At 41.8% G+C, this 16,803-nt stretch overlaps 1 protein-coding gene across 1 annotated transcript in view; it reads right to left on the reverse strand.

Annotated features, from left to right (window-relative positions):
* The window catches only part of LOC119161343 (maternal embryonic leucine zipper kinase), a 159,364-nt gene that overhangs the window by 104,142 nt on the left and 38,419 nt on the right, over positions 1-16,803 (reverse strand). Inside the window, exons 7-10 of the mRNA XM_037413765.2 lie at positions 12,718-12,816; positions 12,068-12,235; positions 9,445-9,531; positions 3,861-3,965 (exon numbers count right to left, since the gene is read on the reverse strand). Coding sequence (XP_037269662.2) covers positions 3,861-3,965; positions 9,445-9,531; positions 12,068-12,235; positions 12,718-12,816 — 459 coding nt within the window. The remainder of the gene's footprint in view (positions 1-3,860; positions 3,966-9,444; positions 9,532-12,067; positions 12,236-12,717; positions 12,817-16,803) is intronic.

Raw genomic sequence — 16,803 nt, forward strand, 5'->3', positions numbered from 1 at the left:
CTCCATTTACAATTGTACAAAATCATTACCCACTATGTACTTGAATGTATAGTAAAGGTATACCACCACAACGTTTATCAAATATAGACATCAAAGACAAGCTCACATACCTTTAAATTTCAACTGATAGCAAGCTTTACCCGCAATATTTACCAAGCCAGAAAAACCACTACCCTAACTAACGTTGTGACCAATAAGTGGGCAAGGTAAGTATGCCTGGTGCAGGATCGAGCGCATCATATTTGATGGGCACACTGCATTGATAGCTACACCAAATTTTTTAGCCGACCTCAGAATCGTCTATCAAAGACAACTTAAGTGGCTTTAATGTCATGCTGGAGACATGCTACCAAGAGGTGTTGTACTCAAGTTACACTACCTTATTTAATGCTTGTCACAAATCTTTCTCCTGTGTCACCATGAAATACATACCACTCTTGCTAATGAGCTAAACTTGAGGATTTCAATTTCCACAAAACAGTTTTAATGCTCGCATTCATTCCCTTTCCATCATATGGCACGTATCAGCTTGAAATCCTTCTTCACCTGTTTCTTCTTTACCATGAATATTCGATAATTATGAAACCAGTGCAAAGCAGTTTGGAAGCACCAAAATATTTAACTTGCTGCCTCTATTAATTTTTTTAACACACATTTTTTCTTTGTAAATGCTGCCCGATGCCCCACATTTATCAGCATCCTTTCAGTTGAACGAAACTTATTTATGATGTCTTTCGTATAATAGTCCTTTTAGTGTCTGTATTATCTCTGTGCTACACTCCAGCTAAGATTAATCATTCTTTTTCTAGCAGTTTCACTGATTACCAACATACAGTAGACTCTCATTGAACAGAAATCTCTTGCGCAGAACTACTTCTTGAACAGAACAACTACCTTCGATATTATTGGATTCATACCTGAATACTGAAACCCTGTTCATCTTTCAATATACGAAACTCCTGTAAAACAGAACTTATTTGGCCATACCCTTGAGGTACCATTTAATGAGAGTCTACAGTACTTCAGCTATTACCTACTGCAGCACATTCTACAGTGTACCCCCACTCTATTCCTTCCTTCCAATGCAATTTTAAGTTATTTTGCAGCAATTGTTTCAAGCTTCTTGGAGATTGCTAAATACGTTCACATTAAGAGAAATTCACTCAATCCAACTTTTCAGCCACAAGTTTGGCTCATTTCCAGCAAACTCTACAAATAAATAAAGTCTACATGATGCAAACCACTAATTCGCATGAACGTCATTCTCCGCTGCTGAGACCCGCTACTCAACTGACTAAGAGGTCTAGATGAGAAGATTTTATATAATGCTTCCCTCCTGTGCATGCTAGCATCTCTTCCACCTCATTGTTGGCACTGGAAAACTGCTGGTCAGACCTCACAAAAACAGAAATAAGGGAGGTCCTCAACCTTTTTTCCAGTAAACAAGCGTGCCAGAACCTGGTGCGTAGTGAGAATTTTTTTTTGGGGGGGGGAGGGGGGCACCCCCTCAAAATGGCCATTTTTTCACTGTCTATGCCATGGCGAAAAAAACTTCGGGGGGGGGGGGGGGGGGGGCACATGACTGGTGTCCCACCCCCTGGCGACGACCCTGGCCAGAACACAACAGAGCAGCCATATGAAATGGCTCGCACATGAAATAGCTGACAACAATGACCTGAACCACTTTCTGTAAAGATGCCTTTTTCTACAACATTTCATGCCCATATCACGCTTTGTCAGAGGTGAGGCTGTCACTTGCCCACGTTATCAATGGCCCTGAATGGTTGATGTAATAAGGGCACTAAAGAGAAAAACTATTTTTCTTGTGTTAGTAAATTACTTTTTCACAATACCAAAATCACCCCGCTCGCCTCAAGAAGATACTTGATAAGCCAGAAAACATGCAGAAGAAAGCTACTCCCCCCCCCCCCAATGCCTCTCAGTACCCCCTCCCTCTCTCTTCAGTGCTTGCCATCCACCTGCTAACACCAGTTAGGACAAATGAGTGGGACCACTGTGAGCACACAGTAACAGTTTTTATGCCATTACAGAGTTTTCGTGCGAGTAAAAACAAAAAAGTAATGACCACGCCCACTTTCCGCTAATATTTTAAGCGACCACCCCTTTTAAAATGGGTGGCTGGATCCGCCCCTGCCAAAATATGAATAAAACATTTCGAAATCCAGGATGCCACGAGCGGGGTTTTGGGTGCGAAATTCAGAAATGAAACGTTCACCTTCATTTTCCTTGCCAATAATAAACTTATGGTGGTAAATTTAATGACATTTAGAGTTCTCAGAGAGCACTATCAATCTCAACCGATTTATTGTTTTAGTTTAGTGTCCCTTTGAACAGATGCTAAAAAGAAAAATAATTGTCCTTTCACTGGTAATTTACTCATCCACGGTACCAAAACACGACGCTTACTACGAGGAGATGCTCAGTAAGCAAGAAAACACAAAAAGAAATTGCAGTGGCAATGCCACTATGAAGGTCATGCAAGGGCCATCATGATGTAATATGGAGCCTTCGCAGGTCCTAATCGTAGAAACGAAGTAAATCGTCTTCAAAGAGAGCCAGACTTGATATATGAGGTTTCAGGAAATGTCCCTAAGCCAGAGTGGCCAAAATACAACAAGTCCTTTGAAATCTGTGACGTCGCCATAAGACATTTAGGCCGGAAATTTAAACAAAATACTTTTTGACACTGATTTTTCTTACTTATTAAACCTTTCCCTAGTGAGTTTTTCCACCAGAAACTTCACAAAAGTACCAATGTTTTTTTTAAATATTTGCCAATTTGATTGAACATGTCTTGAAACAACTCAAGAAGTTATTTGAAAGTGCTTTAGTAGCAAAATACAAAGAAAATTATATTTTTTTATTATTCAAATGACTGGCTTCAATGCAATACACCACGGGAAGTGGCCTATCGTTTCCAGTTTTGAATGCAAAGAATGTCTCTAGCAGTAAAAAACAAAGTGCAGGGACAAGAGACAGACAATTAACTTTATTATGATCCCGATGGGCAACTCAGAAAGCCCATGGAAAAAAAAGTCTGGGAAGCACCAGTGGGGTTTTCTTAACATCTATCGGCATCCACTGGCATGTCAAAACGCAGTTGTCCAAATCCAATGCTTTAGAGAAAATATGTTGCCTTGTGTAATCACTGCCACACTTGCAGAATGAAAATTCCTTTTCATTCCATAAAACTTAAACAAAGTTTTTTTTTTTTTTTTTCTGAACGGAGTTGTTGCCAGTACGCTCACACCGCTAATAGTCCTTCCTCAACCAGAATACGTGCTTTGAGCACTTTTAAAAATTTTTTACAGTGCCATTAGTTCAAGCCAATGTGAACTGCACAAAATTTATAGTGGTAGGTAGAGTTACTGTACATGGCTTCTTTAGGAGCCATATACCATAGGAGCCTCGGCTCTACCGAAAGGTAGCATATACAGCAACTCTAATGGTAGGCAAACTGTGACTCCCCCAGATGCTTGTTTAATGATGGACGAAACCAGCTCATCTTTGGTAGTAGCAGTAAAAGCCATGTGAACAAGCTCAGCTTTTTTTAGTAGGGAAGCATAAACAAACCTATGGTGGTGAAATTACCGATACCAGAGTTTTCAGAGCAGAATTTATCAGTATAAAAACTAACTGCTTCACTTTAGCATCCCTTTTCAGAGTGGCATAGAATAGCAAAAAGCACTGCTACAAAAATGCAGCCACAAATACTTTTGGAACACTTTTTTTTCCCCCAAATCCTTCATTTGCAAACTTGGTCTAAAGCCAGATTTTTTTTAACAGAACACAGATTAGCACAGAACCTGCTAGCAACATTTAGTCAACTTCTACCATACCTTTTCCTTGGGATGGTAGTCCGGAAAATCAAGCCTCAGTACCTTGCCGTGACTCTTCTTTAAGACGAGGAGAAGGTAAGTAGCAGTCATGTAGTCGTACCGCCACTGACAAATAAAAAAATATAATTTGAACGGGTACAAAAGAACTACAACAGTGCAGGCCATGCAACTCCTGGCAGAATCCACAGGCTTAACAAGGTGCACATGTGGCTTGCACCCCTACAATGAAAACCACACACAACAGACCCTTTTCATCATTCTCAAGTGCACTTCCCTGTAAGGCATATTTGCCCAACTAATGACGACACCTGCCGCACATCAAGTAGAAATGAGGTCGTCGTGGCAAGCAAAGGGTCTCGTCTAATAAGCATGTTCATGTCAAGAAAGCAGAGTCTACATTTTTCATGTCACAGAACAAACAAATGGCTTTCATGCATGCTATTCGCAGTAAGTGACTACCTGCCATTAGTTGGGCAAACTGCATAGAAGTAAAGCTAGCTTTGCAATTATGAAAAGGGTCTGTACGTTCAATGACTACTACACAAATTCTGAACACTTCTGACATAAATTTATCTTTTGCTTAGTTTAGCCCTACTTGCGGCCCATGTGACCTGCCAGTTCTTTTTACATATATTGGAAAGGCACTTAGGTTCGCTAGCAGTATTATGCATCATCTCACTAACACTACCCCTCACTAGTCACCTAAACAGGAAAAAAAAATCTAAACAAAAATGTTTATTGACTCACATGTGGGGTTTAACGTCCCAAAACCACCATATGATTATGAGAGACACTGCAGTGAAGAGCTCTAGAAATTTTGACCACCTGGGGTTCTCTAACGTGCACCCAAATAAGCACACAGGCCTACAGAATTTTCGCCTCCATAGAAAATGCAGCCGCCATAGCCAGGATTCGATCCCACGACCTGCGGGTCAGCAACCTTAGGCACAGGACAACCGCGACGAGGTAAACAAAAAAAAAGTAATTAAAGGAGCCCTGCAACACACTTTTGAGTAGCCATCGAATGGATTCCCTATAGGAGCTTATAGCCTCACGAAATCATCGCCACAAATATTTTCAGAATCCATCCAGTACAAGCGGAGTGACAAAAGATTAGTCGCATACTGCAATCGTATTCTCTCTTCTCTCATCTCGATGAAAACACTGGAAGCTAAGCAGGGAGAGATGATGGCACGGGAGGAAAAAAAATGCGGCATACACGCCTCGTGGCCTGCTCTTTTCTCTAGATTCATTTTTTCTTTGAATGCACGCCTTTTCAGTGCGATCATGCGGGCATGCGTAACAATCGAGCGCACCATGCTCAAATCAGCCAATGGCTCATGCTAGACCTGGGACGTAGTGGTTTTGAACTTGTAGTGTAATTTGTCAACAGAAGTGAAAGCGATGTTTAGCTGACTGAGAATTTATCATAAATTCCAGGCCTTGTGCTGCACCTTAATATTTGGTACCCAAGTTCTCAGAAGCCTGGACTACTGGTCAGCAGTGTTTTCTGACCATGCCCAAAAAGTGTTGCAGGGCGTCTCTGAGTCTCCATAATATTCTCAGTGGGGTGCTTCTTATTATAATTATTCAAGAGCTGCCATGCACAGAAATTAAGATGGAGATACAGTTGAACCACCTTATAGGAGGCATGCTCTAGGCAGCAACTCTCGTATTTTATATATGAGATGTCACTTATAATCAGGGTACCACATATGCATTTTCCTATCAACCCGCACTTTACTGTAGGTACACTGATGTCTCTTATACCTATTTGTCTCTTATATCAGTGTCTTTTATAAAGGGGTTCGATTAGGACAGTATATGGGCCATGCTGTATTTCATGTGAAAATACAGCACGGGCCATGCTGTATTTCATGCTGTATTTCGTTCATTACCAAAAAGAAAGTTTCTTAACCTTCTTTTTTGAATTTCAGTCTTGTACCGACCACCCAAAACAGAGGGCTTTGAGCACATTTTGCAAATTCCTCTGAATAAGCATTTTTGTTTGCCCCCAAAGAATATTTAGTGCTATAGTACCAGATATTAATTCCAACTTAATTAAAGGTATCCTGAAAAGCTTGTTGAGCATGGTCTGAAAGCACTGCCAATTGGTAGTCGAGGCTCCCGAGAACAGGCGAGCAAAATATTATAGCGCAGCACGCGGCCTGGAATTTACAATAAATTTTCAGCTTCAGCTAAAGCATCACTTCTCTCGACAAATGACGCTACAAAACCAAAAAAACCCTGCGTCACAGGTCGAGTATCAGCCATTGGCTGATTTGAGCATGGCACGCTCAGTTGTTACTGGGGCTGCTGCGACAGGCCGCAACTTGTCCACGCTATCACGGGATCACACTGAAAAAACACGCATTCGAAGAAGAAAAAAAAACTGCTCAAGGTCAGGAAGCGTGCACGACATATTTTCTTTCCCCATGCTGTCCCTCCTTGCTTAGCTTCTAGTGCTTTCATTGAGACGAGCGAAGAGAGAATCCAATTGGAGCATGTAACAAATCTTTGTAACTCCACTCGTACAGTACAGATTCTAAACATTAAACATTTTCCAGACGATGAATTCATGAAGCCATAAGCTCCCTAAGTAAATCCATTACAAGGCTACTTGAAAAAGCGTTCCAGGGTTCCTTTAAAAGCATGACTGCTACAATATTAGGAAGAAAAAAAAATAGTATCTGAACATTTCACAGCATTAAGCAACCCTCAAAACTTTTTTAGCACCTGTACCAAGCACAGCATTTAAATTTTACCCTCACTATAAGAAGAAATCTTCCAGAAGTGCATGAGTTTTGCTGTGTTGGTAAATTCACATCACTTTGAAACTTGTCCTTTATTATAAAATTCAATTCCTTTCTAAACTTTAATTCAGTGCTCTGACATATACTGATGCAATTTGGGAGAACACGTCACATCATTTTGCTTGGATGTGGAATTATAAAGTGAAAAATATGTCGAAATACATGCTGCTACCCCATGTGGGCTCAATGGCATGCTAGCTGACAGATCCCTTTTTTTAACAACACTAAAACACTCCACAATGGTTAGCTGAAGATGCCCCACACTTAATGTTCCTATTATGTATGAATGTAGTCACAAAACAGCAGTGAATCATCACATGACTTTAAGGGTTGGCTGCTGACAAAAAGCAGATAAGGCCTTAAGGTGTAGTTCTTGAGTGTAGCTTTAAGGAATCAAGTGAAAAGAAAGGGTCCAATAACAATCTTCTGAATCTACACTCAAAATACTAATACTGGAGTGTACAGCTTGATCAACAGTGCACAAGTGAGTACCGTATTTACTCGTGTAATGAACCCACCTTTGTTTTCAGAAAAATCTATGGAAATTCGGGGGGAGAGTTCATTATGCGAGAGAAAAAAAGTCATGGGAGGTATTACAGCAAAAATTTCACATGAAGGTTTTGCTAGTTTTGGCCAGCAATATGCATGACGAATCTTATTGGTAGCACGAAGCTCTTTTTCTTTTCTCCCCTAACGAACGCACACGGATCGACTATGACGTGTCGTCCAGCCGCTCGGTTCCCACGCTCCAGTGCATGCTCAACCAACTAAGTTTAAAACCAGACGTGTAGTTGGTGCACAGGCCAAACGCGTCCTGCACAGCAGGTGTCCAATTATGTTCTCTATGACAAACCCCACAATAAAAATGCAGCATCGAATGGCGGCGCACTAATTTCATGTGCGCCGCCAGGTGGGCGCGGCTGTGCTTTGCATGGCCTTCAAGATGGCGGGCGTGTGGCACGTTTCAACACCACGTGCACGCCATCTCAATGGCAACGCGCTTCATTTTATTGCCTTGTCTTCGTGCCGCTATGCTTGCGTGGCACCATAAGCAAAGAGGTTTCTCCTGCATTCGACAGACGACGCTCTGCTACAAAAGGCAGGACTTCTAAATTTTGATTGACGCCATCCACGTTCGCGCTGCTCGCAACTGCTTGGCATGATAGAAAACCTATGTTTTGACGTTTAATGTGTTGTTATTTTGTAATATAATGGCTTGATTTAACATTTTTTCGATCGTCAATGACACTGACTTTCACCCCAAAATAAAATAGACACATTATTTTTTTTTTTTTTCAAAGACCAAGGTGGGGAGTGGGTTCATTGCGTGAGTAGATACAGTAAACGCCAAGCAAGAAAGGAATTATCTATGCACTATTGTCAATAGAATAGAGGTTGCTTCCCCATGGTACCCGTTTTGTAGATTCTGCTCTTTTCTCCTATACCAGCTGAGCCTTTGCACTCTGACCAACAGCTTTGTGGAGCAACCACCCCAAAGATGTTGGCCACTCCAGCCTAAGCTTTTCTGCTGAAGCCAACTGCCTTGTACAGACTATTTTACCTAAAATGTAAGGGCACCACTATATTGGGCTCTAAAGTCAATGTTTTGTTCTTTTTGTCTCTTACGATATGAATTAATAAGGCCATGAAACATCATATAGATCAACTCAAAAATTTTCATGTGTATGCGTCTACTGTAACACTGTCAATTTAGTTGCAAACACAAAGGCTAACAGCCCAACATGGCGGCATTGAAACCGCTCAGTAAAATAATCTACTGATGCAGAGAAACTTGTAAGGTTTCCTGCTTAGCTTTATGCTACTATTAGTTGAACGATAAATTTCAGTCTTACCATTTTTTCTTCGCTTTGCAAATTTCTGCAGAACTTGCTTTTAAAGAATGCTCAATCGTACATTCTTTACTTCATTAATTCAAGGCATCGGCACTTGCAAGGCTTTCAAATCACTTTTATAAGCAATCATCGCATGATCTCAATATCAGGGTTCACTACCTTACCAATTTATTGCCACAATAATTTTTCAAATCCATCACAAACGAGCAGTTTGTCACACACTTTAAAGTGCTTTCACCCTTTTCGTCGTCATGCACTGAAACCTACATAAGGAGGTATGGCACAGGGGTAAGAAGTTGCAGCATCGTGCTTTTCCGTTGATTTCCATGCACACTAGGTAGTTTTACCAGACTATGGTGTGAGGTGCCAGCTCATAGCAACGCCCCACAGCCTGAAGGGTAGTTCATGATCCCTTTAACAAGTGTTTAGTGTTTATATCTATCAGTTCTTTTAAAAGGAAGATGCTGCTTTTAAATTTTTTAAATTCTTTACTTCTTGAAGATTAGATTTGCAAGTCGGTCAATGTCAAGCTGAGATTTCACTCATGAATGCTTGACATACCATAACTTTTGTTCAATGGGTTTAGAATAACCATTCTTATTGTACGGCACACAGTGATAATTCCAGATTATTACAATATGCTGATTTACTTTCTAACACTCTCAGCTTAGCAAAAACTTGCTTCCAGTACACATGAAATACTATGTACTTCAAAAACTACACATTAGGCTATAAAAAGAATTTAACACCTGAACCACCACACAAAAATACATAACTCACCGTTTTCATCAAAATCGATCAAGAAAGAAAAAAAATAAGTGCTCACCTCCCTTAAGCGCAATACCAGCCATCTCCTATTCCCCCCCAAAAAAAAGCTATGCACACCTACCCAATGTAAAGATACAAGGCTTCACGAACCTGCGAGAGTTCCACGACCACAGAGCTTTTGGAACGACCGCAACTAACGGCCAGCTCAGTAACGACTTCATCATCAAGAACAGACAGCTAGAAACAAAAACAAAAAACAAAGGCAATGAAATAGGAATTTAAGAACAAAGGATATAATACATGGTGTATAAGTCGTGGTTCAGTTGAAACACTCTCTGTGCATACGCTTACTCTCCCCACACCCCATTGATGATGGAGGAGAGTGAGCAAGACATATATAAAAAATCTCCTAAGGAAAGCAGCTGCTCCTCCAATGAAAAGAACCTCTTGCCTCTAAAGTTGGCTCCTATGCTATTTCTTGTCCTACAATTTCTCAGTAAAAGGGCTAAAAACTGCAAAAAGACAAAAATCTCCTTGTCTTGGTTTAGGTACATCTATACACAGTATACACACTCAAACAGCATGTCGTTGGAGCTTTGTTTCAGGCCAGCGCGAGATACATGAAAACGTCTTGGCGAACCATCTGGCTGCATCCTCTAACAAGTGCTCTGGCAATGCATCAATGGCTATCCCTGCCCTTCATTTAAAACCTTTCCTTTAAAGAAATTTCAGAGCTTATTGGCAGAGCACAGAACTTCCAGGCTTCCCTTTTTACCAAACTTCTATTTATTGCTTGTGTAGTTCTTCTGAATACTGTTGTAGCATTCTTGTCTACTCGTCAGCTTTTGACTGTCAGAGCATAATGTGCACAACAGATAATAAAAAAAGAATAATAATATCTGGGGTTCAATGTCCCAGAACCACAATATGATTATGAGAGGAGCCGTAGTGAGGGGCTCCTAAGAATTTCGACCATCTGCTGTTCCTTAGCCTGTACTGGCACAGTGCACGGGCTTCTACCATTTCACTTCCATCGAAATGCAGCCGCCGCCATCGGCATCAAACCGTGAGCATTGGGTCAGCAGCCAAGCCCCATAACCGCTAGCCCACCGTGGCGGACAATAAAGAAGGATTAAGTAACTTCCATTTTCTAGATGTTTATTTTAGGCTTATGCTTAATGGACCTCACAACAGTGTATGTAACAGATGCTGGTTGGGTGGTACAAATAACTCTAAAATTGTAGCTGTTGGGTCATGTATGATGGATCCAGTGTTTGAATATTTGTAGTGCTTTGAAACCATATGCTATATAGGATGTCCTGTAACCTCTCTGGCAACGCAGAAGCTTTTCATCTTGAACATCAATGTTCTGTTGAAAATATGTAAAATGTTTTGTATCTCCTTTTGTGTACTATGCTTTTTCTATAAATATGGCTATATGAACATCACTGTTCTGATATGGTGGACAGTCAAAATTAATCTGGAACCCTTCCCAACAATTATTACTTTTAGCACCAATATAGCTACATAACACTACATCTCATCAATCAACAATGCCTCAGTTCAGAGTTCACTGAGCCTAATAAAGTTCACAGACCAGACAAAGTAAAGATTGTTTTCATACAGAAAATGGGACAGCAGATCTTTGATTTCAAGGAAAGCTGTAGATGTTTTACATCCCAATAAAGACTGCCAAGGCCTGGAAAAAAAATGCACAAGCGGAAACAATGTGTGCTATAAGGAAATCAAAATACTGCACGAAATTAATTTTTTTTTCTGTTTTGTGTGAGGTAAGCGTAGCGTACACTTTCTGCTCATCTCTATAGGTCTGCAGCTAAATTACGTTCACAACAGCAGTGACCTGCTTTATCTGCTATTAGTTGCATAATTCATAGCACAACCACTCCTTGATGATTTGATTGATATGTGGGGTTTAACGTCCCAAAACCACCATATGATTATGAGAGACGCCGTAGTGGAGGGCTCCGGAAATTTCGACCACCTAGGGTTCTTAAACGTGCACCCAAATCTGAGCACACGAGCCTACAGCATTTCCGCCTCCATCGGAAATGCAGCCGCCGCAGCCGGGACTCGATCCATTTTCCAAATCAGTTTCAATTGTGTTACAATTTTGATGAGTATTTGATTAAAAAGGCTTGTGCTCTAAAATCTGCTCCCATACTTGAATTCAATATACGTACAGGTTTCTACTGCAAAAACAATTAATTGTTGTGCCTGCCGTAGCTGCAGAAATATTGAGGCCTCAAAATTGAATAGTCCTAAATTTACTTTTCCGAGAAAAATAGAAAAAACTGATAACACCCAGTTTCTTCGAAAAACACCAATCACGGTGCGCATGTTTAGCAATGCTCATAAAGGCGCTTATGAATTGGCAGTAAAGCTTCAGATACAGGTGCTGGCAAATTATAAAGAAGCCTCGAAGTAGGTTCCCCATTTTTTGTAGGTTCTGACTGTGCTAGCACCAAGAATCTGGACAGTCAGAATGACATCACAAAAAAAATTACTACTTTTTCGTGGATGAAAATTTACACAGAGATAGAAAAATACTTGCAGGAACCAAACATGCCAATTTCAGAAAATGCATCTTTTTTTTTGTCATTTTTTGGTCTCAAAGACCAGCTTGCCTCTTTAAAGTGTATATTCAAAACTGCTAGTTTAGGTTACATTTGGCAACCAGTTAGCACCCTAGCTGCCACACTTCACTGGTAAATAGATATACAGCAAAACTGGAGAAAGCAAACCAGATTCTCACCAAGTATGTGCTCTTGGCACTGATTGGGCTCCCATATCCTTGGACTAGCCATGGGTGGCTGAGCAGTTCTGAGATTCCAATTCGTTTCTCGGGAATCACAGTCATCATGTCAGACAGTAGCTTGACGCTACTATCGGACAGCCACCGCGGACACTCGTATTGTCCTTGCTGGAAGTACACAGATCTCTTTGCAACAGCAAGAAAACTGCAATGAAATGTCACTGAAAAGAGACTGCTACTTTGCAAAATATTACTGTATTCAAATAGCTTTGCGTCAAAGGACAGCTGCTTTGTTTCTCATTTCTAGCATTCCACCTTCAAGCGCAGGTAGCTTCCTGGTGAATATATTTGTTTGATTGAGCTTCGTATACAAATGAATGGCACTATACAAGAATATAATAGAGTAAACATTAGTATATCACATTCTCAGAAAAAAATTTAAAAAAGGACGACAATGGAAAAACCAAATGAGAGTACAAGGAACTGCCTTGTGTAAACATCATAAATTTATAAGTGCATTACAAATGTCAAAATAATGCAACAGCCAAATTTAATGAGAAACTAGTGCTGCCTTTAATCAAACATTTTCTTTGTTTACACAGAGACACTAAGAAAATTAAAAGGGAAGCATCAAGCGAGCTTTTGCTTACCTGGATTTTTCTGTATAGAACTGCTACGTTCTCGTCATCAAATGGAAGACATCCGCACAGTAGGGCATACAACAGCACCCCCATGCTCCAGATATCAACCTTAAACAAATGAAGAAAAAACATCACAGATAATCACACCAGAAAAAGCAGAAATCGGGAATAAATTGTTCAAACTAATTTATACCAGAGTATTGCGTAATGGATCAAAGAATAAAAAAAAGAAGAGAAATACGCTGCTACAGCTTCCCACACACACTAGGAATTCCTTTAACAGGCATTGTTTGTAGATTGGTCAGGCAGAGAAGACAGCAGTCCAGAGGAAAGGTTTTGAAAAATATTCAAGCGTAGAACAGAAGCAGAGTGGCAAAGCATATTGCATAAGATGGGGAGACACAAAATGTGGATCTTGAAATGTTCCGTTGTTTTTGTTTTTTTTAAAGGTGCATCACAGTTCTAGTCAATGCAAATGTAAGCAACATGCTTTCACAGAAATCGAGTATAGCATAACAAGCTCTGAAGTGCCGCTGCATTGTTGGCTTGGTTAGCACAAATGATTGAATTAACAAAAAAATTTAATTTACTGAGACATAGTGCAAAATTTGGGTTTGCAAGCAGGTGCTTTTTGTCCACGTGGCTTTCAGGTTTGATGATGTCATACCCGAAGCTTGAACACATTGATTTGTGTGGAAGCGGGCTCAAAAAGCATAAAAGCAGAAATCCACTTGAACCTAACCAAAACAATGTCTACATCCTCGGTGAATTTTCATCTTCCTTTGACAACAAAACATCGGTAAATTATTTAATATTACTTAGGCTCCACTACTACTGACATCGACTCCTGCTTTTGCTTGTGGCTTCCCAATTTGATCACCATCTGATCCGTGAAGTTGTCAAACAACTGGATAGCAAAACTTTAGCCAGTGAGTGGACTTTTTTGCTTTCGACAGCATTTTTTCTGCATCGAATATGTAGCAACCTTTACTGAGCCAAAGAGCCACAGCTTGGTAGGAAACCGTAGCCAGTTTTTGGGCTGGCTTGCAAACTGCATCCCAAATATAATACATCGTGGAGGGTAAGCACCATCCTCATAAAGGGCCGCTGATCTTGTTCCCTGCACATCCTGGGAGGATGGAGGTGGTACCTGCCAACCTCAACAAGTTGGCTCATGAGGCTACGCGAGGCAGTGGCCAGGCGGGAGCCCAGGTAGTGACATGGGGTAGTAGGACACCCTATGCACATACAGCGCGAGACTACTAAGCCCTTTTATCTGACATAGAGAGCTAATCCCCTTCTGTATCAGTGACTAAACTGTGCCCAGGCGCTCAGGCTCAGACTTGTAGACGGGGACATACCCAAAATTCCCATCTTCTGCATGTGATCAAACCCGATACCCATATGACTGACACCTGATGATGTTTGGTGCTTCGTGGCGCAAGGGCCATTTGATGGCCAAAGAGCACCAGTTCATGGGACAAGAGATGTGGACAATGATTGTGATTAGCGGCTGTATAAGGGCCTTAAAACTCCTCGCCCTAAAGCAGGTAAAAACATGAATAATAAAATCATGACCATGCCATGAAAAGTGTGTGGTGTTAATGGATGCCAAAAGTTTGTGATAATAAAAACCATGTTGGACATGTATGGCATTAGCACAAGTGCCTCGATAGTTCACACCCTTGCATCCAAGGACCGTGAGGCAAGTGCTTTGTTGAGTGTAGCCACCACAGCGCAGGAGACCTCTCTGGAGAGGTCGTGCTACAGAATGCCCGGGTATATGATATGAAAAGTACGAACTTCTCTCAAAAAAGCTAACAACCATTCATGTGTGAAAAGTGGTTCCCTACCGACGAACATTGCAAGATAAAGTGGTATCTGTTGTCGGTAGGGTAATGGAAAGTGTTGTCTTCTTAGCGTGTCTAGTTCTTTACACTGGATCAGAATGTGAAGTACGGTGAGCGATTCTCCACATTTCATATGTGGGGTTTAACGTCCCAAAACCACCATATGATTATGAGAGACGCCGTAGTGGAGGGCTCCGGAAATTTTGACCACCTGGGGTTCTTTAACGTGCGCCCAAATCCGAGCACACGGGCCTACAGCGTTTCCGCCTCCATCGGAAATGCAGCCGCCGCAGCCGGGATTTGATCCCACGACCTGCGGGTCAGCAGCCGAGTACCTTAGCCACTAGGCCGCAGCGGCAGGGTGAAGCAATTCTCCACATCCATCACACAAAGGTGCATGGCCACCAGACAAAAAAAATGAATGTGTAGTGTAGGTATGTCCTGTTCTTGATGATGTGTGGTGTTTTTTGGTGCAAGGTCCATTTATTGGCCAAAGAGCGCCAGGTCATAAGAAGACGAGATGCGAATAATTAATGTGTTGGGTGGCTGTATAGGGGCCTTGAAATTCCTCGCACTAAGGCGGGTAAAATATAGAAGTAATAAAACCATCACAGAGACGTGAACTGTATAGTAAGAATGGATGGCGAAAGGCTCTGACAATAAAGCACGGTGTAGGTATTTGACACTAGTACAAGTGCCTCATCTGTGCCCTTGTGTCCAAGGGGTGCGAGGCAGGTGCTTTTTAATGAAGCCACCTCAGCAGCAACCTCTCTTGAGAGGTCGCTCTACACAATGCCTTGGTAAATTACATTAAAATTGCGGACATCTCTTAAAAAAGCCAACACAGATACATAAATGAAAAGTGGTTCCCTACAGACAAACATAGCCGGGTGAAGTTGTATCTGTTGTCGGTAGGGTAATCAAAAGTGTTGTTTTTTTTTTTAGAGTGCCTAAGTGTTCACAATGGATTAAAATGTGAAGCACTGTTAGTGCTTCACCACATCTGTCGCACAATGATGGATCCCCACCGGACAAAAGGTATGAGTGTGTCATGTATGTGTGCCCTATCCTGAGTTTTGTTAGCGTTACCTCTTTACGACGCGATTTCGATACTGGCTACCAATTACCTAGGTGTGGCTAAATAACATGTCGTTTGTTTTGTGCGCGCCTATACCACTTGCTCTGCCAGTAATCCCCGAGCTTCCGTTTGAGAGACGGTTTAAGGTCAAGGGCCGGGATCGATATAGGTGTAGTGGCAGTGCTTTCGTGGACAGATGCAGCAAGCTGATCCGCCATCACGTTGCCTTGGATCTCACGGTGCCGTGGCACCCAGCACACTACGACATGTTGTTTGAGTGTGCATAAAATAGAGTTAAGTGAGATGAGGACAGGGTTCTTTTGATTTTAAGAGTTTGCAGAGCTTTCACCACACTGAGAGAGTCCGTGTAAATAACTACTTTTTGTAACTGTAATTGTTTATTGTGTTTAGTGCCGTAGGTATCGCGCAAGCTTCTGCTGTGAATATACTTATATCTGGATGCAGAGGGCCAGCTTCCGAAAAGGATGGCCCGACAGCAGCATAGGACTCGAAAGAGTTCGACTTGGAGGCATCTGTAAAAAAACTCTGGACACGTGTATTTGTGTTGAAGTTCCAGGAAGTATGTGCGGATGTGGGCAATGAACGCGTGTTTTGTAACTTCTAGAAAAGACACTTCACAATCTAGAATCTGCCACTGGCCACAATGGCAGGTATGCCGCAGGAGCCATTGAGCTGTGTTCAAATGAAACACCAGTCTCCTCAGCGAGACCGTTCAGGCGAACTGAAAAGGGCTGCCTCACCCAGTTGTGAGTATGAACTTTATTAAGGTCCTGAGAGGAAAGAAAGCGGTGCCGAAAGCCCCGCCATCAATCCGGCGGCTCCACCCAGGTCGGGACCGGTAGACAGAGTCTCTCGGCGACGGCCCGGGCCCTCTGGACAGCCTTGAGCTGGGCGATGAGCTCTGTGCTTCGAAGGGCGGAGTCCCAGGAGGACTGGTCAGAAAATTCTGTACCCACGTTGGCAGGGCACAACCAGAGCATGTGGTCGAAATTGTTATACTCGTTTCCACAGTGTGGACATGCAGTGGAAAAGTCCGGATTAATCCTGCTTAGTGTCGTTGGTGTGATGTATGTACGTGTCTGCAATTGTCTGTAAGTGATTGCTTGTGCTCTGTTCAGATCTCTGTGAGGAGGAGGAAAAGTTCGA

This window comes from Rhipicephalus microplus, chromosome X (assembly GCF_043290135.1).
Source record: "Rhipicephalus microplus isolate Deutch F79 chromosome X, USDA_Rmic, whole genome shotgun sequence".
NCBI classification, from domain to species: Eukaryota; Metazoa; Arthropoda; class Arachnida; order Ixodida; family Ixodidae; genus Rhipicephalus; species Rhipicephalus microplus.